Source organism: Ceratotherium simum, chromosome 2 (genome assembly GCF_057802395.1).
Source record: "Ceratotherium simum simum isolate JZ-2026a chromosome 2, ASM5780239v1, whole genome shotgun sequence".
In the NCBI taxonomy this organism is placed as follows: domain Eukaryota; kingdom Metazoa; phylum Chordata; class Mammalia; order Perissodactyla; family Rhinocerotidae; genus Ceratotherium; species Ceratotherium simum.
The window spans coordinates 208,629-232,997 of record NC_141901.1 but is presented as its reverse complement, the minus strand read 5'-3'; the positions used below and the strand labels follow the sequence as shown (position 1 = coordinate 232,997).

The 24,369-nt window shown below is 49.9% G+C and overlaps 1 protein-coding gene across 2 annotated transcripts; it reads left to right on the top strand.

Moving 5' to 3' along the window:
* Positions 1-425: 425 nt before the first annotated feature.
* On the top strand, positions 426-10,672 carry FMOD (fibromodulin). 2 transcript variants are annotated; one of them, XM_087436657.1, is made up of 4 exons: positions 443-548; positions 1,857-1,969; positions 3,277-4,264; positions 8,824-10,672. In XM_087436657.1, exons 3-4 carry the CDS (start codon positions 3,286-3,288, stop codon positions 8,973-8,975), a joined length of 1,131 nt encoding a protein of 376 aa, XP_087292783.1. In that variant the 5' UTR covers positions 443-548; positions 1,857-1,969; positions 3,277-3,285; the 3' UTR covers positions 8,976-10,672. The 2 variants fall into 2 exon arrangements, with proteins under 2 accessions (XP_004425211.1, XP_087292783.1); XM_004425154.3 differs by lacking the exon at positions 1,857-1,969 and having other exon boundaries at positions 426-548.
* The last annotated feature ends 13,697 nt before the right edge of the window (positions 10,673-24,369 follow it).

The following is a 24,369-nucleotide window of genomic DNA, read 5'->3' as shown; positions in this document are numbered from 1 at the left end:
GTGTTCTGCCCTCTTATCCACTGGTCTAACCATCTGCCCATAGGGGGAGCTTGAGCCAAGAAGGGTGAGCTAGTGCTCACTAGCTCTCTGGGGGCAGCGAGGTGGCTGAGAGAGTTAAGATGCCGCTTCCCAAAGCCTGGCCTTCCGCATCCGCACGTCTGCCCTGTGGTTTAATGGGAAATCCAGGCACTCCATAAGAGACTGTACAAAACACTTCCAGGGCACCACTAACTCATTCAGCAGAAAGAGACCCAGAGCTGCCAATGCTTCAGGGAAGAGAAGTCAGTGGAAAGAAGGTGGTTCTACAGCGTCAGGCAGAGGGAAGTGTTTTGTGAGGCGGCGGAGTGTGACCCCGCCCCTGCAGCGGCTCCGCTCCTCAACCCCTCTCTTCACGGTATTTGATTAGTAATTTGGGGGCGGGACCCTGGCCTGGCACAGACACGCACACTCTCAGTCGACACTCCTACTTCTCTCTCTGTCTCTCACACGTTCTCCAGCCAAGGAGGCCAGACAGAGGGACGTGGTCACTCGGAAAGGTTCAACTCGAGGTAAGTTCAGTCGTTTTGCTTCAGTTTTTGTGTCTCGTAGTTCCATGAAGGAAACAAAGGAAGGGGCTGGGGAGTGGGGAGAGGGGCAGGCAGGGAGGAGCCATTCCTCCTTCTCCCCTTCTGGGCCATGATCCCAAGAGGCTGGAGAGGGGCAAAGGCTGAGCAGAAGGAAGGGGTTCCAACAGGCTGCCTTTATCCTACAGTTCCTTTCTGGTTGCTGGGGGGACCTCCAATTCTCAGACATGAAAAAGTGAAGGACCAGGTATCTAGAGAATCCAGCTTTGCCCCACTACGACTCATACACCCCGCCATCCTAGCCCCCTGTCCCTGAAGTCTCTCTGTGGTACCTACATGCTGTTTTGGGGGGCAGGAGGAGTTTGTGTATTGTGTATTGTGTGCACATGTTTTGCTGGGGTGAGAGGGAGAGAATAAAGAGAAGTGTTGAGAATTGACTGTGTCCAGGGAGCTGTGAAGTGGGGGTCCAATCCAGTGAGGTGATGGCTTCTGGTTTGACTTCTTTGACTCTCATAGGAGGGAAAGATGGTCCTCTAGAGCAGAGAAATGAAAGAACAGCAGTAACTCCTGAGTAAGCCAGACGCATCTCATAGAGTGCCTGCCTGGGAACCTTCCACCTCACAAAACTCTGAGCACAGGAGGGTCTCTAGCATTAAGAGGGGATATTTAAGAGTATACAACTCTGATGCAACATTGCTAAGAGATGGGGGTGAGGTGAGGAGAGACATAAGCTCCCCACCAAGCCCTTTCAGCCATCATGGCTCCTAAGGAGAGGCCAAAGTGGGTAGGATGCACAGCCCCTGGAGAGCTGAGTCTTAAAGAGGAAGGTGGCTCTTGTCTGCCAAGGTGCCCAGTCTAGAAGGAGAAATGGAGACAGAGGCTCACTGTGCCAGCCTCCAGACAGCCACCGTGGTCCTGCAGCAGCCCAGGGCTGTGTATGGAAATATGCGTTGTTGGCAGTGGGCCACTCTCTCCATCTTCTCTCCTGGCCAGAAGCAGTGCCGAGCCAGCATGCCCAGGCAGTGGGCAGTTGGGTCAGCTTCTCAGAAACACTGTGGTCTCTTTGTCTGAGACCTCAGGCTGCCTGAGGCTGAGCCAGGGTGCCTCTCCTCTGTAGCCCAGAGGCTGGTAGGGTGAAACGGGCCTAAGGGAACTGCTTTCAGGGGACGGGGATGTCTAGGAGGGATGATTGGCCAGAAGGTGACTAGATTGAGTGTCACAGTAGGGGTCCCTTCCATCAGTTCATTGGATTTGATGCTGGCTTTTAGACTCCTTTCTTTCTCCTGTCCCCAGATGCCAATCCCAGCAAGGCCCAGCAAAAATGTGAGGGATATATGTGACTCTTCTAGGACCAAGAAAGGTTCTAAGGTTTCTCCATCCAAGAGTGGCACTCACACCTCTGGAAGGTACCCATTGCTCACAGGGACTATGCATTGCATTGGCTATAGGTATTTGGAGTAGGGTCCCCAGGCCCGAAATGCCAGCCCCTGGTCCCTCATCTTCCACACCTTCAGCTTCCCTCTCAGATGACACCAAACCCACACTTCTCTCCAAGTCTGCCCTGTTCTCTTCTCACCAGCATACAAGCTCAAAGGCAACAGGCTGCCTGGCAAGGTGGGAGGCCTAGATATGGAGCCTGGTAACCCAGATGTCATCACAGGCAGCTTGTGATGGGAGGGGGGGATGCCAGAATCCCATTCTAAAGCTACATTCCCTTGGGCACACACAAGAGGCTTTAATTCCTGCTCTATTTTTTGGTGTTCCTCATTCATTTCTCTTGGCTGCACATGGCTCTTGCATAATATCCAAGGTGGAGCATAAGAAGTGCTAACACTTTGCTAGACACCATGGAAGACAGCCAAGTGCACTGGCTCAGACTCCATGCACTCAGGACCCACCCGAGAAGACAAGTGCCATACCTGGTTGCCAGTATCCCCAGTCTGGAGGGGATCTGTAACTGTTACATGAAGACCCTATGCCAGCCAAGTTGGATGTGTAGCCACAAACTGCTAACCAGAGAGCTTTCTCACCCAGCAGACTGTCACAGACGCTGGCACTTTGAAGGGTAGCCCAGGCCTTGTGGTGGCTGCAGAGGGACCATACCCCTCCCCAAAGCCTCAAAACCAGAAACACCCAGCCTGCCCAAGAGATGAAAAGATCTTCCAGAAGTAGTTCAGATCTTCCCCTTTGAGGTCTCAAGCCACTTCTGGAGGTTTCTCAGAGACATGGAAAGAGCCAGAGGGCTTCTTCCTTGGACTCTTGAAAAATATTATTTTCCTGGGGAGTCCAAACTGGATGTGAATTCAGGCCTAAAGAGCACCCCTCCCCAACCCTGCCCTCACCCCCGCAGGGATTGCTGTAGGCTTTCTCCCAACAGAACCTTCGTGCTGCTAGAGACTCCTAAGGACCTGCCCCTTCAAAAACGGCAGTGTCCCCCATTCAAGTTTCTTCTAATCTCAAAGACTCTATTTCTGTGACTCTATGTCCAGGGGAAAATGGACCTAGCTCCCCCCAGGTAGCCAAGGTCCAGATGGACCAAGTGTGCAGAGCCGGCACCAGGAGGAGGCACAGAGGAAGTGGGAGCAAGGCTCCTGCCCTCAGACACTGAAGTCGGGTCTGCATAGCTCAAAGCCTAAGGCTTGCCTGCTTTGGCTCTCTGCCTCCCTAGAGTCTCACTCATGCCTGCTTGCTCTGTTCTCTCTCCCTTTTGCAGAGAGACAAAATGCAGTGGGCCTCTCTCCTGCTGCTGGCAGGGCTCTGCTCTCTCTCCCGGGCCCAGTATGATGAAGACCCCCACTGGTGGTTCCACTACCTCCGTAGCCAGCAGTCCACCTACTATGATCCCTATGACCCTTACCCTTATGAGCCCTATGAGCCCTACCCCTACGGGGTGGAGGAAGGCCCTGCCTATGCCTACGGCTCTCCACCCCCACCAGAGCCCCGCGACTGCCCCCAGGAGTGCGACTGCCCACCCAACTTCCCCACAGCCATGTACTGTGACAACCGCAACCTCAAGTACCTGCCCTTCGTCCCCTCTCGCATGAAGTATGTCTACTTTCAGAACAACCAGATCTCCTCCATCCAGGAAGGCGTCTTTGACAATGCCACTGGGCTGCTCTGGATTGCTCTCCATGGCAACCAGATCACCAGTGATAAGGTGGGCAGGAAGGTCTTCTCCAAGCTTAGGCACCTGGAGAGGCTGTACCTGGACCACAACAACCTGACCCGGATGCCTGGCCCGCTGCCTCGATCCCTGAGGGAGCTCCATCTCGACCACAACCAGATCTCAAGGGTCCCCAACAATGCTCTGGAGGGGCTGGAGAACCTTACAGCTTTGTATCTCCAACACAATGAGATCCAGGAAGTGGGCAGTGCGATGAGGGGCCTCCGGTCACTGATCTTGCTGGACCTGAGTTACAACCACCTTCGGAAGGTGCCTGATGGACTGCCCTCAGCCCTTGAGCAGCTGTACCTGGAGCACAATAATGTCTACTCTGTACCTGACAGCTATTTCCGGGGCTCGCCCAAGCTGCTGTATGTGCGGCTGTCCCACAACAGTCTTACCAACAACGGCCTGGCCTCCAACACCTTCAACTCCAGCAGCCTTCTGGAGCTCGACCTCTCCTACAACCAGCTGCAAAAGATCCCCCCCGTCAGCACCAATCTGGAGAATCTCTACCTCCAAGGCAACAGGATCAATGGTGAGACCTGGGCGCAGGGAAGTGGGCGGTGGCTGTCTATTACTCTGGAAAGACCCTATTCTGAGCACTGGTAGCAATACAAAAGAAACGAGTAGGGGAACCAAAGAGTACAAATGAAGCTACCCAAAAACCAAGCCATACCCCTGTCCAAGAGGTACAAAATGGCATACTCTTAGACTAAACAGCAGTGCTAGGAAAATTCAGAGGGGAGTGGGTTGGTATGGAAGAAGACTCCCCATTAAGAGGTAAGTTTTAGTCTAGGTCTTGAGAGATAAGTGGGCATGGGCTAGAGGAATTCAGGACAAGCTGTTCTGGGAAGGGGAATTGCCACAAACAAAGGAACCAGTCATTTAATGGGTCACCTTGTTAAAACAGTCATTTAACCAGGGAATTCATGTGTCCATGAATTCTTCCATAAGAGGAAGGGGTCCTGTACTGAGGAGCAGTGAGAGATGAGTTTGGAGAGGTTTGGCAGAGCGCATTTCATAGAGAGGGGGATTTCACTTGAACTTCTAGGGTTCATCTTGGAAGGAAGGTGGGCTGCTAAGAAACTATGGTGTCTGTACTTACTCACCAACCCAGAAGATGATGAGATGAGCTCTCTGTTTCCACACATTCTACTCCTGCCTCTACAGCCTGGTCTTGTGTTTGGGTGTTTGTTTTTTAAACATAACAGCTAGTGGACAAGAATGTGCAGCCTCTCCGAGCTGAATGAGGTGTTCGTTCTGGTCATTTCTCCCTGGAGCACAAGGAGCCCCTGGTGGCAGGGTAGGGCAGATGTGCTCCTGGGGTAATGTGAACCTGACAACCACAGAGCCCTGGGGTGATGGGCAAGGACACTGGGCTTCCTGTTTTCCAAGCACTTCCCTGAAAATGTCTAAAGGAACGAAAAGGGCTGCCTCTCTGTCCCTAAGAACTAAAATATTCCTTTCAGATTGGGTTATCTAGTTACCAAGCTCCCTCTCCGGGATCTTGTGTTCAGAATGTGCTTACATTACCCCAGGGCCTCTGATGTCTTAATTGCAGCTGGAAGGTACTGAGCCAGAATTTAACCTTCCGTCCTCTGTCAGCAAAGTTCCCCTCACCCTGGGGAAAGAAGGACTCATTAATGACCACTGGTGAGGGCTCGGAAGTGGAACCTGCTGAGTGCGGCAGCAGCATCAAAGTGCTGATAGGGGCTGAGTCGCCCTCTCCATCTCCACCCTTTCTCTCCCTGTGCTCAGGGAGCAGATCAGTCATTTGGCAGGATGTTAAGCTAGACAGCCCTCTGAGTGAGAGGCAGCAGTCCCGGAGGCTGACGGGGGGAGGGCAAGGGGAAGCTGCGTCTTGTCCTCTAGTTTGAAGTGCAAGACACCATCAGGCACAGTCCGAACTCTTTTGTATTTAACGTCTCTTTTTGGGCCTTCTCATTCCTGAGGGGGTGGTTCTCTAGGACGTCTCTGAGATGTTGTGTGCTGCAAAGGGTTTGACATTTACTTGTAGCTGTCCATCTTCACACCAAGAAGTCATCACTACTTACCTGCCACCCACTCTGGGTCCAGAAGGATTGTCACATCAGAAATGTCATATTGTATGCTGTGCTTGACCCTGAAAATGTGGCAGCAAAGAGCAGCTGTCCTGGGAGAGAACCCACTAGTTATTGCCTAACTACACAATCAGAGACTCTTGGGGTGGGAAAGGCTTCATCCAGCATCTTGTCACCATCCTGCAAAACCACCTTGCCACTTGAACACAAAGTGGCCCAGCCTTCCAAAAGCTCTGCACAGGATAAAACCACTTTAGTAAAGTGTCCCAAGGTCTTGCAAGAAGGTTCCCTTGTAAGTCAAACAACCTAAAAATTTTCAGTGTCTACTCCAAATCCCTTCTTGTGTAATTTAAGGCAAATCCCCTTTATCTAGTTATCATGTAGTCTCTCTCCCAGTCTTCTTTTTAGGCAAAATAATGCTAATTTCTTAATTTAATTTTTCTTAAGTTAGTGAATTAGTACATGTAAAGTACTTGGTCCAGGGCCTGGCACATAATTGAAAAACCAGTGCACAATAACTATTTTTATTAGCTATTCTTCTCATCGCCACTTTGAAGGTGACAAGCATAGTTTGTTTTGTTTTATTTTTTGCATCAGCAAGATGAGGAAATGGAGACACAGAGAAGGAAAAGCAATCTCTCTAGGTCACCTAGACTATGTAGTTTAGAGCCCTGAACCCCTGCCTTCAATATCCAAGGACCTAGAGCCGGGCATCTCTGGCTGAGAATGTGAAGACTATCTCTCTGATTCAGACCACCAGCAGGAAACACAGTGGCCCCAGCTCAGCCCCCTCTCCTGGGGCAATTGTGAGGGCTGTCTCCCTGCACAGCTGTCAGGGGCCAGGGGTGGGGGTGGTAAAGGGAGAATTGCAGCAACCCTCTGAGGGAGGAGCTCAAGAAAGACAGGAGCTAAAGGGCGTGCAGGGGGGACAAGACCTGGTCCTCCTCCTCCCCTTCCTTCTTCCATTAGCATCTCCCTCAGTTTTTCCAGCCTGGCAACAGCAAAGCAACACAGCTCAGAATGTTATTCAGTAGCTTTGAGATCCAGTGGAGCAGGGCCGGGTATACCAGGAGGAATTTGGAAAGACTTATGTCAGTATTTAATCTGGGCTGGAAAATGTCCTCCAGAGTCTCCAAGCAGAAGCCCTCGCTCTTCCTGAGCTGGGGAAGACAAACAGGAGGGCCCAGAGTGCCCCGTGTGTGGACAGAATCTACATATACAGTGTGTCCAGCAGCCCCCAAGGACGCCACATATTTATACAGGCAGAGTTGGGATCCAGGATTCTAGCAGGTGGTTCCAGGTGGGGGAGAGAATCTATCACAGAACCTCTAGCACAGTCCCAAGTAGGGGTGGAAGTGGTCCTGAAGCTGGGCCACTGCACTTCTGCCCAGTTCACCCCACTCCACCTTCTACACAGACGCCGCAGACCAGCCCCGCCTAGGTTCTGCCCCAGCTGCTTGCTTGGAGGCTACTCCCTCTCTTCCCTGGGACCAGAAAGGAGACATTCCAGATCTTCTCCCCACTCCAAGTGCCCTCCAAAGAAGGTTCTTCCTGGTCTCCCCACTGTTCTCACTGTCTCATTCTTCTCTGGGGCTGGATCTTCTGTCTTACGTTTGCAGTACAAGTTAATTGGCTGCAGCCTCACCCCATCTCACCTTGTCAGTTTTTCACACATGCTGGAAACAATTGATAGTGCGATCCTAACAATACTGTCCGCATCAGCCTATTTAAGCTTTCCATGTAGTCTTCCTTGTAACCTTCATTTTCACACCCATAACCTCTCCCTCCGTGTCGCACTCCATGGTGGCCCGTAGGAAGAGAGTCAGAAAAGCCTCCTCCCACTCTTCCCGCCCAGCCCCAGGCTGACACACAGCCCCTGACCACTGTGGCAAGCAGAGGACTGCCTCTGGTGGAAGCAAAAGCAAAGCCCAGCTCTGGGTCTGCCCAAGTGTCACGGACTCAAGATGTCCCCATGCTTGATCCTACCCACAAGACACAATGGGTAACTTCAGCCAAGCCCCTGTCATGGCAGCATCTTCCTGAAGCCTCAGGCCCCACACTGAAGGCAGCCGGCAGAGGTGGCCGCAGCTTCTCAGTGGTGACGTTTGCTGTCCCTGCTGGAGTTTTAGCTGAGTTCTTGGTTTTTCCCTTTCAAGTTCCTGACTCAGTAGACTCAAGACGACGGTGGTTGATCTGTCCAAGAGGACAACCAGAGTTGGAACAGGGTGAAAGGCAGCAGAAGGATTTATGCTAAAACCAAACAGAACTATTGTATCTATTAGGATTACATGGTTTGGGGGAAAAGCTTCAAAAAGGGGAACTCTTTTAAAGAGGTTAACCATAATCATATTAGATGCAGGAGGCAGGGGAATTACTGATTTGACTTTGGAGGTCATAGCAGCCCCGTTCGTCTATGAATTTCCGTCTCCTGAACCTCAAGGCCTTGCTCACTCCTTTGACAGGATTTGGAATGGAGCAGTGCAACTCCCCAAAGCTATGCACGCAGACACTTGTCTGTCAGCCCAGGCTTTCTCGCTTTAATTTCCTGCCACCTTCTCTATCTGCACAGTGGCAGGAGATATTCCAGATTTAAGTCCCTCCATTTCCCCAGACTTCCTTCTCACAGCAATTCAGCAAAGCCCTCCTTCTCGGAAAGCAGTCAAGGCTTTCAAAGCTGCTAGGGTTGGTCTTTGACTACCCTCTGCTTCCCCCTGCTGCCCACAAATGGGAAAAGATCAGGTCCTGGCTGGAAGGACACTCAAGGACATCCAGGGTCTGCAGAGTAATGCACAGGTTGGGGGATGGCAGGAAGCGGGGCGCAGACGCAGGCAGGGACCGCCTCTGCCCCTGGTTCCGCCTCCTAGTGGTGCGAGCAGGTACGGCACCTATCCTGGAGAACGCCTGCCCCACCCAGCCCGGCTCCACCCCGAACATCACAAGTATTTCAGCAGCTTCACAGAGTCTGCCTAGCCTCGTGTGCAGCCGGGTCCCTGATCTGGCTTCCCCCACCATGCCCGCCCTCTTGTCCCCACAGAGTTCTCCATCAGCAGCTTCTGCACCGTGGTGGACGTCATGAACTTCTCGAAGCTGCAGGTGCTGCGCCTGGACGGGAACGAGATCCAGCGCAGCGCCGTGCCCGCAGATGCGCCGCTCTGCCTGCGCCTCGCCAGCCTCATCGAGATCTGACGGCCCTCGCACGGGCGCGGCTCGGAGCCCCCACCCCACTGCATTTGGCTTGATGTTTTGTTTTGGCTTTTGCTGGAAGGTCTGGGACAGACCATGTGACAGAACTCCATGGGCTCCCTCTACAGTCTTCTTCCCTGTAGGCGGGGTTAGGTAGGATGCGGGGATAGGCAGCTTCTGCTGAGGGACACGGCCAAGGCTCTCTTTTCCAGACAGAAGTGGTGGCAGAGGGAGTAATCCCTGGAAGTCCCCACCCCAGAAATCTCACTACCCTTAAGTTCTTCCCACTGATCTGGTGTCCTGAACTTTAAAAGTTGCTTGGGCAATAGTACACACCTGTACTTTTCCAACCACGCCTGACCCTCTGTGAGCAGCTTGGACAGCCCTCCCTCATGCGGGCTGGTAGTGCAGATGCTCTGGGCTCCCACTGCGGCCCCTCAGAACATACCTCCTGCCGGACGGCCTCCCCCTAAGCCCACCTCAGCCACTCAGTCTTGCTCCACAACACCTATACCTTAGGGAGAGGCAGGAGACCCCAAGGCATGTGGGCATCTGCCCAGTGGCCTGTGCAGAGAACTCGCACTTGTATCTGAGGCTGGAAGGACACCAAGTGTCACCTCTCCACCCCCCAATCTCTCCCCTTGAAGGCCACCAGATTGGAGGTCACCAGTATGATGACAATATTCAGGGCCTGATGGGGGAGGAGACAACCAACCTCAGGCTTAGACAAATGCATGGAGCTATATTTTAGCAGCTGGGTAGTTCTTTGAAGGTGGGTCAGACTTCAAAAGAGGAAAGGCCAGACTTTGCTTATCGTCAGCATCCCCAATGGGGCAGACACACCTCCAGTCGGCTGAGCTGAGGACGCAGCCCCAGTAGTTTCCTTCTGGCCCAGCGCTCTCCGCATTCCCAGCAGGTCCCACTGGGTCTTTATCCTCGAAGGCAGAGGCCATGTGAGTCTCAAAGCATGAGGAAGGTAGTCTGTCCTCTCCTCCAAGCAGAAATGTCTACATCCTGATAGGAGTGACAGACTCCAATCAGCCTTGGACTTGCCTGCTAGCCCGAAGGAGGAGGCTGTGGTTCATCTTATTAACTGATTTGTCCTCAGGCCACAGTTAAAAGTAGCAGCTCTGTCTGGAGATGCTCATTGGGTCTATGAAGCCCAGGCCAGGCAGCCAAATCTTGCCTGCGCTGAGCATGAAACCTTTTGCTTTCACATCTCTGAGCTACACCCTCATTACTAAGATGGCTGTTGCTTTATAGTTTGGCTGGAGAGTGATTAATTCTTCCCATTTCTGAAGGTAATGTTGCCTGGGGCCTAACCCACCTGTTCCAGTGGGATGGAGCCATCTGGGTAGCCAGGGGCAGAGACTGGTTGAGGAGAGCAAGCCCCAGTCTTGTTCCTGCCCAGATGCCATCATGTCCCTGATACTGTGTATGCTTTGAGGCAGCTTCCCTGAGAAGGCGAAGTGGGGGATCCTTGGACTATGTTCTTGGCTCCAGACCCTGAAATCCACAAAAGCCAAACCAGCTCATTTCAACAAAGGAGCTCTGACGTGAGGGGCAAGGCTGCCCCCAGCCCCAGGGCTCTTCAGAAAGCATCTGCATGTGGACACCATCATGCCTCTATAAAGGATCCTTATTACAGGAAAAGCATGAGTGGTGGCTAACCTGACCAATAAAGTTATTTTATGATTGCATCCACAAGAATGGAGTCATTTAAGGCAGACAAAGAAGGGTTACTTTGAGGGGACCTAGAGGGGCACATAGGCCTTGTACTGGAGAAGCCCACTTTCTCATCTATTCTGCTTGGGTAGATGTAGCTGTCGGGGGAAAAGGGAGAATCCCCCTCTGCCCTTTTCCTTAAGGTTCTTCTGGCTGGCCAAATAATCAACAAGACAGGTTAGCAGGAGAAGATAATACCAAGTTTAATAACATGTATACATGGGAGAAAGCAGGGACACTGCGTTTCTCCACACAATAGCAGAATTCTTGTCTTAAATACCATGTTCAGCCAATGACAAAGGAGGATGTTGGGGGTGGGGGGAGTCAGTTACAGGAGATTACCACTAAAGCACAGTAAACAAGAGTAAGGTTATTAGGCAGATTTAAAGCCTCATCTTTTACATTGATAAGTTTCTAGAAATGAGGTCATCCCCCCTCTTCCCAATACAGAGAGGGAGATACCTTTACAAATGGAGATTTCCCTTATAAATGTAAATGTCTGTCTGGCAGCTCCTTGCAGGGCCATCCAGAGAATGTGGACAGAGACAGAACTTCTGATAAGATGGGCTTGTTGGTGCCTTTTCTATTGTGACATCTATTTTACATTATATTACAGCCATCAGATAGAAGATCTGTTCCAGGAAGTAGTTACTATGTCAAATTCTTTAGGCAGTTAGTGGGGGAGGTCAAATGTCCTCAGAGAAAACAACCAAGGTAGAGAGATAGATTTCAGGGTGGCCAAATGTTGATCTCCCACATAGCTAAGTGGTTAAAAAAAAAGTCACCTTTATAAAAGCTCTAGTTAGCAAACTTTGTGCTCTGGAAGTTCTTTTTTAAGTCTAACATCAATCCCACTAATTACACATTTCCTTCCATTTTGTTCCCCAAGAGATAAAGAACAACTGGGTTTTTTCAGTCACTCTAACATTTTTCTCCTTGGACCGTCCTCCCTCGTCAATCCAGTAATTCTGGGTCTGGTGAGTCCTGTATGTTGTTGTCTTAACTGCTCCTGCCCTCTAGTGGCAACTGAGCAGAACTGAGAGCACTCAAGCACTGCAAAGCCCATTTGGGCCTGGAAGGGGAAAAGAAGCATTCAGCGGCCCATCATTCTTTCATTCATTTCCTCAATGCACTTTTCTGGAAAGTCTTTTCTTTTTTTTTTTTTTTTTTGCTGAGGAAGACCAGCCCTGAGCTAACATCTATTGCCAATCCTCCTCCTTTTTATTTTTTCCCCAAAGCCCCAGTAGATAGTTGTATGTCATAGCTGCACATCCTTCTAGTTCCTGTATGTGGGACGCGGCCTCAGCATGGCCGGAGAAGCGGTGAGTCGGTGTGCACCTGGGATCTGAACCTGGGCTGCCAGTAGCGAAGCGCGTGCACTTAACCGCTAAGCCACGGGGCCAGCCCCTGGAAAGTCTTTAAATGCAGATGTTGTGCCAGGGGCTTAGCAAATGCTGTATAAGTTAGGAGGCTTCTGCTTTCGAGGCAATCCACTATATTCTGATAGGGAAATAACAACAACTGGTATTCTGTGCCAAGCATGTTGCAAATGTTACAACACCATCTTAAGCCTGAGTAAACTAATTTGATTATAATTCTTCAAAGTAAGAGTTAGGCAGAAATGTAAGTGTGTAAAAATATCAGAAGGAAATACAACTTAACCGCAGGCCTTCTGAAGAGAGGCTGGACCTGTAGGCAGGGGTAAAGCCACCTATTGCCTTTATTACTTCAGACACAAGCACCAAGAAGCTTGACCAACATCTCAAACCTCCCATCCAGTGGCCTGTGTTATACGCAATCTCACAGTTCTGTCTTCTCGCCATTAGTGGGCATCATCTCACTTTACACCATCAGAGGCTTTCCTGAAACCTTGAAATCTCTTCAGTCCAGACTACCTTCTCCCAACCTGCTCTGATCAGCCCCCAGCCCCACTGGACACTGACCAAAAATCAAGGCACCAGAAGGCATAGTGTAAGCGGGGTCTTGACCCTTGTGTGCTGTGGACCCCTTTGGCAGTCTGCTGAAGCCTATGGACCTCTTCTCAAAATGTTTTTTAAGGCATAGAATAAAATACATAGGATTCCAAAGGAAGCCAATTACATTGAAACACAGTTATCAAAATATAACAGACACAAATGTTTGTGTAGTATATATGTTTGTTTATTAATGCAACAAACAACAAGATCTAGCAAAAAGTTTAATTAACTACAGTCATTTCAAAGTCCTGATGAATGTAAACAGCATTTGGAAGTATTTTCAACAACTGTAATGTGACATAAAAATATCTATGATTTCAGTTGGTGACAAAGCCACAAGTACGGCTCATACTGTGGTGTTTGTTACCTTCATAATTGAAGGGAATGCTAAATTTCAGTTAGCTGAAAAGAAGATAAAGTGTTTTCTCATCCAAGTTCATGGACCCTCTCTAAGTTAACCCATGAAAAGACAGATAGAAAGATGGATCATAGAGGGAAGGCAAGAAGAGAAGGCAAATCATGGTCTTCTCGCTGTGAGCGCAGCTCAGTCACTCAATGAATTTATACTTATGCAAAACCCTGAGCCAGATACTGTGTCAACAGTTGGTACATTTAGTATATGAAAAAATGAAGGTGACGCGCTCTAAGTACTTGCGTGGAGTTTGGTGGAGATAATAACAACTGACATGCATTTTGCCCCAGCCATTTAAAAGACACTTAGTTGATCTGAGAACCCCTGAGGCAGTTCGATGTTAAGTGCCTACGGAGGTATATGGACAAAATGTCTCTTCGTTCTTTTTTGTAAATTTTTTGGTGAGGAAGATTCACCCTGAGCTAACATCTGTTGCCAATCTTCCTCTTTTTTTTTTGCTGAGGAAGATTGTCCCTGAGCTAACATCTGTGCCCATCTTCCTCTGTTTTGTATGTGGGACACCGCCACAGCATGGCTTGATGAGCAGTGCGCAGGTCCGCAGCTGGGATCCGAACCTGCAAACCCCGGGCTGCTGAAGCGGAGCCCACAAAGTTAATCACTACGCCACCGGGCCGGCCCCTTCATTCTTTTTAAAGAGGAAGGACTAGTGAGGGCTGGGTGGCTGGGGGAGCTGCAGGTGCAGCCCCAGGCACCCTCTCTCGGGGGCTGGCAGCACTCCATTATTCGGCCATTCAGTCTACTAAGCACCCAGTGCGGGTCCCACAGCAGAAGTGTGTCCTCAGGAGACTCAGGGTTCTGTGCAGACCTCAGGCTCTCCCAGGAAGTCCTCTGCCTCAGACAGACAGATGGAAGCTGGCAGACAAGGCTCCCACTACCAGCTGAGCCTCGGGTGACCCGGGCCACCATGTTGTGCCCAAAGGGAGCAAACACATTGCTCAATCCCATGGCAGCCGGAGCTTCCAGAGCAGCAGTCCTTCCCGGAAACCAGGCCACACCCTGGGGACAGAGTCCACACGTGGTTTGAGAAAAGCTGACACAATACAGTTGTGTGTTGCTTAACAACAGGGATGCATTCTGAGAAATGCATCTTTAGGCGATTTCATCATTGTGTCCTTACACAAACCTCAGTAGTGTAGCCAGCTACACACCTAGGCTACATGGCACTAATCTTAGGGAACCTCCATTGTACATGCAGTACGTCATTGATGGAAACATCATATGCAACACGTGACTATAGACTGAACCAAGTCCTTGGCTGACCCCTGTGGCCCAGGGAGCAGAAGAAGAGGGGAAACTAGCACAGAAAGGCTGAAAGGGACAAAAGGACCAAGCACACCCTGCCCAGTCATGCTAGGCTCCAACAGGAACTGCAGACACTAAAGATAAATGAGCTGCTCCCACCCACGGGGCTGGGTTGGCAGCTACGCTTAGAAGAGAACGAATGAAATTACCCTTGACTTGGTTTAAGAAATAATAATTGGAAATGGGTCAGAGTCCCAAGAGGAGATAAGAAGACCTCCCTACAGAAGCAGAAGCATTGACCAGCAGGTGAAGTTAGTCTTGAACCCTCCAAAAACCCACCAGCAGAGAACATTCTACCCCAATATCCCTGTGTCTCTTCCAAAAGTGTCATACAGAGCCACGGATCTTGCCAAAATAAGACTCTGGAGACAGGCGGGGCAATAACCCATATATGCCATCAGTGTCCGGCTCAATCGGCAGTTCTGGAGGTGGAGTCGAGTCAGACGCTAGGGCCAAGAACCGCAGTTTGCACAGGAAGGTGAGGGGAAGCCATTCCAAGGAAGGAGCTGCAAAACTCCAGTCCCAAAGTAGAAGAAGATACATGTGGTCAGTGTCAGGGGCACAGCAGCTGCCAGCCCAGGAGTAAAGGTGAGTCAAGATCAGACGGTGGCATCATGGGGACTTGGGAGGTGTGTAGTGCTGCCCTGAGGACTTCAGCACAGTGCAAGTGTCAGGTGGCGCTTCCTGGCCCATCCTCACACGTGGAGGCTCTCAGCCCACAGACACCTCCAATATGTGAAAAGCATCTCTCCTGGCCTCAATGATCGTATTTTCTGAACCAAATTATACATTTCACTAAATATGCATGTCTTCATTGGACCATAAAACAGTTTATTTAAAAACATCTGTGTCCTAGGAAGTCTAAGACATGCAATCAAGACCATTTGGGGGTCAGACCATCAGGTAAAGGGAGAGGTTGTGTCAGTCCCAATTCTTAAGTTGTAAGCAATAGAAATTAAATTTAGCTGATTTAAGCAGAAAAAGAACTCATTCATTTGTTCGTTTGTTTATAAGGGGGGTGGCATATCAAGTGGCTCACAGAATCTCTGGGAGGGCTCTAGAATCATGCTTGAAGGGCATGTCCAACAATGCCCAAAGTCACACCCATGAAGATCCCACAGCCACCACCCCCCGGGGCACAGACACTGGAGCTGGCTCCACCAACGCCACCAATATTGGATAACGGATGCTTCATGAGAACCACTGCTGGTCCTGCACGTAGAATCTGGATGTAGCTGCCATCACTGCCCACCCTCACCAGAGTCGGTTCCACAGGCCCCTGCTGTTGTGTGCCACTAACTTTCCATTCAAGATGATATTGGCAGAACTATGGCAGAATGTGTAGTGCCCTAGTGGTAAGTGAGCCTGGGACAGTGACTATCCAGCAATCTCATCTTCAATAGTAAAAGTCAGGCTGTCACATGTGGTTGGGGAGAACCCACAATAAATAAAGGGCTCAGATGCTGAGTGGCCAAACCAATGTCAGAGTTTCCTTTTGGGAAATCTGTGGAAGGGGTTTGTAAGGTGCATTGGTCCCCACACCTGCCGCCATGACCACTCTGTGAAGCTGGGTAACAGACACCAACACAGGAATAGGGTGTCCTCATATAAATCAGGACTGTCACATACAAATGGCTCCTTCCTCTTAATCCAGAAATACTTCATTCCGGCTAACGCTGCTTTGAGTCTGGTTTCAAATCTGCAGAACCCATCCGTATTAGTCTCATAGGGCTGCCATAACAAAGTACTACAAACTGGGTGGCATATAACAATTTTTTAAAATTCATTTATTCTCTCACATTTCTGGAGGCCAGAAGTCCAAAATCAAGTTGCCAGCAGGGCCATGGTTCCTCTGAATGCTTTAGGGAAGAATCCTTCCTTGCTTTTTCCAGCTTCTGGTGGCTCCTACTGTTCCTTGGCTTGTGGCTGCGTCACTCCAGTCTCTGCCTACCTCCCTCTTCATGTGGCCGCCTTCTCTGTGTCTCTTTGTGTCCTCTCCTCTTCTTATAAGAACACTAGTTATTGGATTTAGGGACCATCTTAATTCATTGTGATATCATCTTGATCCTTAACTAATTACATCTGCAAAGACCCTAGTTCCAAATACGGTCATATTTTAAGGTTCTGAGTGGACATAAATTTGGGACACTAGTCAATCTATTTTGTCACCTAAAGGAGACTTTTCCAAGGCAGACTGACAGAGCTTCATCTAGATGTCAGACAGATGTTTCCAGAGGCTTGGGGATGGACTACCAGCCAGGTGCTAAGACCCATGCACCACAGAGCCAGGTCCTGCCCTCAGGCGTATGACATTCTGACAACGGCAAAACAGTCCAAGACAGGCACCACATATGCACCAAACCGAACAGTCCGAGACAGGCACCACATATGCACCAAACCGAACAGTCCGAGCGGGCATCACACAATTAACAAACCAAACAGTCCAAGACGGGCATCAGACACTCACCAAACCCAACGGTCCGAGACGGGCATCCCCTACACACCAAACGGGACAGTCTGAGGCAGGTATCACCTACGCACCAAACCGAACAGCAGAGAAGAGGAGGGAAGACATTCTTCTGGGCTGGTGTAAATAGAAAACAACTCACGTATATCAGGAAATCTACATCTTCCTTTTTTTTTTTTTGGTGAGGAAGATCAGCCCTGAGCTAACATCTGTTGCCAATCCTCCTCTTCTTGCTGAGGAAGACTGGCCCTGGGCTAACATCCATGCCCAACTTCCTCCACTTTATATGGGACACCACCACAGCGTGGCTTGACAAGCGGTGCATTGGTCTGCACCCGTGATCTGAACCTGTGATTCCTGGGGCGATGCAGCGGAGTGCGCGAACTGAACAGCTATGCCGCCACCAGGCCGGTCCCCTACATCTTTCCTTTTTAAATTTATTATGAAATATTTCAAACCTACAACGAAGCACAGAAAGCAGTATAACAAAGATGTGTGTGTTTATCGTCCAGATTTAAGAAACATTAACATTCCATTCTGTTTGCTTTAGAGAAATTTTTAAGACAATAAAACATTGCAACTCACTTGAAATCTCCTTTTACTTCTTCCCATTCCTGTCTCTTCCTCTCCAGAGGTGAACTCTCTTTTGAGGTTTGTGTTTTTATCATTTTATTACATATTTTCATATCCATAAATGAAGTGTTACTGAATCAAGTGGGTTTGCCTCCTGGCGAGCTAAATAAGACTCTACACCAGTGGAAGCTGTCTCACAAAGTAAAGCGTATTTGCAGCAAATAGGAGACAATAAAGAATCATTTCCAAAGACATTGCATACCCCAACAAAGGGAAGCAAGGACCTTTTATTTTGGATGGGGAATGAATATTCAAAAGGGAGAGGTGGGGAGGGCCGGCCCGGTGGCATAGCAGTTAAACGCACAGGCTCCGCTTCTGTGGCCTGGGGTTTGCAGGTTCGGATCCCGGGCGCGCACGGACGCACCGCTTGTCAAGCCATGCTGTAGCGGCGTCCCATATAAAGTAGAGGAAGGTGGGCACAGACGTTAGCACAGGGCCAACCTTCCTCAGCAAAAGGAGGAGGATTGGCAACGGATGTTAGCTTAGGGCTAATCTTCCTCACCAAAAACAAAGAGGCAGGTATTCTCTTGCGCAGGCTCAGTTGGAAAACACGCTTCCACATACACTGGAGGTTATGGTGATAAGGCCTAAGCTCCTCCTGGAGAGATCTTAGCAGTAAAAATATGGCAAAGGTCACGGGTATAGCTCTTGTGCTGAGGCCGGGTCTGGTTCAGGGTGGCTGGGGGCTGCATCTCCTTAACATAACAAAAAGGGAAAAAACAATTTGGAAAAACAGTTAAATTCTTCCAAACTCACCCCTGAGTTCCTTGGGGCAGCTAGCTGGTGACAGAAGCAGAGCTGTTTGTGTCTCTAAGCTTTACACAGCAGTGCTTTATGGATCACTCTGCTTCCTTCACTGAACATTCTGTGTCCAAAATTTATCCATACTGATCCTTGTAGTTCCAGTTCATCCATTCTAACTGCTGTGTGAATACACCTAAAATTATTTCTCTATTCTCCTTTTGAAGAACATTTAGATCATTTTCAATATTTTATTGATAGAAACAGTGCAGAAAACAAACAGAAAACCAATCAAACATTCTTTCCCTTGTGTCTTTGGGCTGCAGTGGGGAGTCTCTCTGGGGTGTATACCAGGGTTTCTCGACAGTGGCACTCTGGGCGTTTGGGTCAGGATAATTCTTTGTTGGGCAGAGGTGGGGAGCACCGGGTGAACCGCCTGTGCGTTGTAGGATGTTTAGCAGCATCCTTGGCCTCTGTCCACTAGATGCCAGTAGCACTCCCCCCTCCCCAGTCAAAATAAAAAATGTCTCCAGAGTTGCCAAATGTTCCCTGGGGAGCAAAAGCACCCCCAGTTAAGAACCACTGCTATATATGCCTAGGAGAGAAGTGCTGAGCTGCAAAGGATGAACAATGTACCTTTGCTAGATGCTGTCCAACTGCTCTCCAAAGTGGTTGTACAAATGTCCACTCACAGTCATGGTACATGAGAGCCCCCATTTCCCCACTTCTCCACAATGCCAAATGTTGGTTCAGACTTTAGTAATTTTGACAGTCTTCTGGGTGAGACTTGGTATTGATTTTTATTTTAATTGGCATGCCCCATCTTTTATTTTCAAGATGATAGCAATTACACTGACCTTTTCCTTTTCAGAAGTTACGCTGAGCTTTTGTTGGCAATCCCAAAAAGAAATGGAGCTAAATCTGCCAGCCCAGCACTGGGAGCCTGGAGTTGGGATCTGCCAAGTGTGCAGCGACAGAACTGGTCCTCCAACCCATCCCAGACCAGCTCCCTCCACTAAGAAGGCTGCAGGAGTCCCCGAAGGTGGCACAAGCCCTCTGTGCTATGGGAAAAGCCCACCTTGCCTCTTTTCTAGGCTACCTGGCCTGTGGGCAAATGCAGAGATTACAACTCTTCTTTCTCTTGTGGAAGGGGGAAGAGAGGTGGCCTCTCTTGCCTAGCACAGGAGAGGTGGGGACAGCACCCCCAGTGTCCCACCCAGGGCCCATTCCAGGGCAGCTGCCGCAGCAACAGTGGCTGTGATGGCATTTGTAACCAGTGGCAGTGGGAGGGTGCAGGTGAGAAAGCCTCAGGAACAGGTACCCACATGACTGTAGGCCAAGGGCAGCATCAAAGGTGAGCAGGAAAGGAGGCCCAGTGAATGCACTGGCATCTCTCCAAGCCCAGGTCACAAGGCATCAGGCCATGACTCATGAGCACTGGTGAAGGCAGCAGTGAGGATGGTGTGTAAGACCCCAAGCTCTGCCAAGGACAGAAAGGGAGCAGTCAGAGGCCAGCAGTGGTGCTGGTCCATGTGGGGCACATCCACCTCTTGACTCCATTGTCCCATCACCAGATTATCCTTTTCTTGTAGAAAAGAATAGGATAGAGTGGGGGATCATTGTTATAAACCCACAGTCAGTACCACGCATCAATGTTTCAAGTGTTAGCTGAGCAATGGGGTAGATTGTAAATTCTTTAAAGGTAAAGATCATGTCCTATGACTCCTCCATATACCCCACAACAGTCACCACAGAGCTGGGTTCATAAGTTTTTACTAACATCTGTTGGATCATATTCTTTGGGGACCAATGAAAATAGTGCCATAAATGGATGTAATAACCCATTACCACCCCCCCCACACAGACATCTCTTTTTTCTTTTCAAAAAATATAAAGTGCTTTCAATGGTACGACTTCATTTCTTTTCCTAAAATATCTATACAGTAAGGAGACAGGTACGAGTCACCCCATTCTACAGATAGGATAATTGAGACCTACTACTTTTAATCAACTTGCCCTTAACAGCATAGACTCAACACTGAAACTCAGGTCTACTGGCTTCGCATGAACTCTACCCCATTGCTGTGTGCTCCTTGCTCTCCTCCCTGTCCCCATCATCTGGCACCACTGAGGTGCCCCCAACACATCATTGCTTTTGTTCTTAACAATGCAAAACATCAACAAAGGCACACTTTTGACACCAACAGGGCCCAGCAGGTGATAGAACTGGATGGCCAGTAGGGGTCGGTGAGCACTGAATTGCCAGTCTCTGTGTTCACTGAAGAAAACCGACGTATCAGTGTGTAGTATGTTGGGGGGAAGCAAAGACTGCAGAAGAGATGAGTCTCTGGGCTACAAGAAAGGACTTCAGGAGAAGAGTTTGGGAGAAACTTACCATAACACCTTGGTGTTGATGCAGGTATACGGAGAGATCAGGTAGGCACTCCACGGGTTCATGAAAAAAGGACAAAGTTTAATCCTATTAAAGTGGGATTTATTGTAAATCCGTGGATGCTGCTGTTCTAAAATTTTTGAGGGGGCGGAATTTGAAGAAAAGTCCCTGAGGAAAAGAGGAATCCTGTCTTGCCAAGAGGTCTCTCCCCTGGCAAAATCCACGAACTAAGAGCAGGACCATGCTAGGGCTGGGGTTTCAAGACTGTACTGTTTTAGTCTGAGTTTTCTGTTGCTTGACTGATAGGAATTTTAAATGTGCCTGGAATCTAGAGTTACCCAGAGCAGCCAAACCAGGAATGGGTAGCTGAGATTAAACGTGGGAAAGAATACTCATTCCTTCGTTATCAATACCTAAAATAATATCATTTATTAGGCATTTATGTGCTAGGCATTTTGTCACAATAATGCTAGGAAGTAGGAGCTATTATCATTGGCATTTTTCATTGAAGAAACTGAGGTTCAGAGAGATTAAGTAACTGCTCAAGGTTACACAGCCAATAAGTAGCAAGGGTGAGAGTCAAGCCCTGGTCACCTGTCTCTAATTTTGATCTCGATGCTACTGTGCTAGGTCCTTTGAGTCTACGTGTGTGTGTATGTTTGTGCGTGTTGGGGTGCAGAATCAAAGATACTTTCTCTTACAAACCTGACAACCTACATCCTCAGAAAATGTATACTCTATTAGAGGATACGCAGCTGTAGCCCATGGCTCCAGTATTATGAAGCGGCTGGTTACTTTGGTTTTAGAGGGTGGGTGACAGCTAATGGAGAGGAGGGCTCATGTGACGCGCCGTGGCAGGGCGAGGACACACAAATAGGAAGAGAAAGAGGGCCCCTCGCGTGGCAAAGCTGGGGAAATAAATGCCCAAATCCACAGGGACTTTGGAGAGAGGACTGGGAAGGGTTCGAGGTTCAGAAACCCAGAGCCTCTAGAATTGCTTAAGAATGGCTGAGCTGGGGCCTGAGAAATGGGGAAACGACCCGAAGCTTTAGGGACCCGAGCCACTCGGCAGCAGGTGGCCAGCGGGAGGGAACCCAAGCGCCGCGCTCCGGGCCCTCCTCTTGCCTCCCCTCTTTCTGCAGAGCCCAGCTGCCGAGCAACTGCGCCCCGAAAGCGCCACCACCCCCGCCGCCAACCCCTTTGTTTTCTTCTCCTCGGCCAAACCCCGAGCGTCAGAGCCGGCTTTGATTGGCCTTTTCAGGCCCCCGCCAGCCAATCAGCAGCTTGTTGCCAAGGCGGGGCCCAGAGGGGCGGGGGCTGCGCGGGGCGGACTTGCGAGCGCCGTCCGGGCGTGTGGAGTCCAGCCAGCTGCTGGTGTTGGGGGCCGGCGGACGTCTCCTGCCTGGGTCCGTGTCCAGGAGGGAGGCGGGAGCCAGACGCCTGCGTGCCCGCTGGTCCGCAGCCAACCCTCCACGCAGCGCCGGCTCCAGCCCAGCTGCGCAGGCCAGATTCCTGGGCCCGCGGTGGGAGGCCTCTGCTGTCCCCAGCTGTCCGAGCTGAAAGGCGTCGCCGTTGCCCCCCAGGAACCTCGGGGACGTGAGAACTGCCTTCCCTGGAAGGAACCAAAAACAAACTCCACTCACACGTTTGGGGCCGAGGAGACTAAGCAAGAAGGCTGGCTAGCAAAGATGCTGTCCTGCAGTGTGTGCCCAGCAGTGACCAAGTGACCACCTCATGCCCGGTGACCTTGCGGCCTGGGAGGGGCTAAAGAGAGTGGGAAAAGCCCCAGGAGGCAGAAGAATCAAATCTCAAGCCCTGTTGGTCATTCCATCACTAGAGCAGGGCTCACAATAAAGCCCAGATTGTCCCAAAGCAGGGTCTGAACTGGGGGTCTCAGGGCCTAAGGATCTGGGCGCTGGCTCAGCCTGGTGAAGGAGAAGAGGGGTGCCGCTGGGAAACGGGGTTACCCCAACAGGACTATTATTTTAGGAACAGTAAAGACCACATTTCCAACCATAGCTCATTACAGATGGGAGAAAGGGCAGAAGCAAATGTACCCCCTTGCAAAATTCTCCTGTGTTTTTGCCATACCCAATTCCCAAATTCCCTGTTTCTCTATTTCCATTGTGTAGCCTATTTAAATACCTCCTGATCTGGTTATGGTCATAATCATATTTAATAACATTTACTGCGTGCTACCAAAAGCCAGGAACTCTTCCAAGGGCTTCAGGTATATTAATCAATCCCCTCAACAATACTGAGTGGGAGTTATTTTTAATCCTCATTTTATTTTATTTTTTTTTTTAATTTTTATTTATTTATTTTTCCCCCAAACCCCCAGTCGATAGTTGTATGTCATAGCTGCACATCCTTCTAGTTGCTGTATGTGGGACGCGGCCTCAGCATGACGGGATAAGCGGTGCGTCGGTGCGCGCCCAGGATCCGAACCTGGGCCGCCAGTAGCGGAGCGCGCGCACTTAACCGCTAAGCCACGGGGCCGGCCCAAATCCTCATTTTAAAGATGAGAAAACTGAGGCCTGGAGAAGTTAGGTAATTTACCTACGGTCACAGAGCTAGTAAGTGGCAGAGCTGAATTGAACCTAGGTAGTATGTTTCTCCCTAGGGACCCCATCTGACCTCATTCTTCAAGATGTAGCTCTTCCTGCAATGTTCTCCAAGAGAAAGGGCTAGAATGGGCTGCTTTTTGAAGCAGCATGTGTCCTGAGAGCAGGCCCTCCATTCATCTGCCTTCTCAGCACTTTCACAGAATTACTGTATGGCCTCACTATATAAAATGAAACCAGATAAAATGGTGAATTTTGTGTTACATAAGTTTTACCACAGTAGAAAAAAAAAAAGAAAAGAAACCAGAGTAAAATCTTCTCACGCATCTGCCCAGTCCTGGTCACTGTTGAACCAATCTGGAATGTCTATGGGTGCCACAGAGGTGAGGGGTGATCCCCTACACCTCACAGCTTTATTGTTTTCCAAACAATATTGTGTTTCCAAAATGGGTCTTGCATAGGGCAGACACATATTTTGAAGTTGGGGAGTGGCAGGCAGAGTACAGGACTGAGAGGCTGAGACCCTCCCAAGCTGGTGTGGGGAAAGGTCTTCAGGGCCTGCTTGGGTCTGGAGGGCCATCTCTTTCATTTCCCATCCCCCATTCTCTTGCTCGGCCCTTCCTCCTTCCTCCATCCCATGCTTGCCTGCTCTGCACCCCTTTCCCAGCGCCTGGGCACACCATCTGCTTCTTCTCCCCCTTCTCCAGGGACTTAGCTCCTTTTATTGAGACCTTTAAATAATTAAACGCCCCCGAGCCTCCCCGGTACTGAATCCAGCCCCTGGCCTGGAGCGTTATTCAAAGACCAGGAGCTGGGCTGGAGGGCTGCCAACCCCACCGCCTCCATTCAGCTCCTTCTTTGTCCTCTTCAGCTGTGGCTAATGGGCCTCTCCGCCTGCCAGGCCTAGTACTCAGAAACCAAAGAAAAAGAGAAGAGCTGTAAGGGACTGATGGGGGTGGGGAGGGAGGAAGACACCAGACCTACCTCAAACTGGGAAAGGGGTGGGGACAGAGGACCAGAGCAGCTTTTTCTGCTCCTCATCCCTGTGGAGGAGGTCGAGAGGTGTGAAATGGGGAAGGGCTGGAGGTTGTCAATCATTTGAGTGGTTTGGGGCTTGGGCAGCTTCCTCATGCATATTATCTTAGTGACTCACTGAAAGTTTGG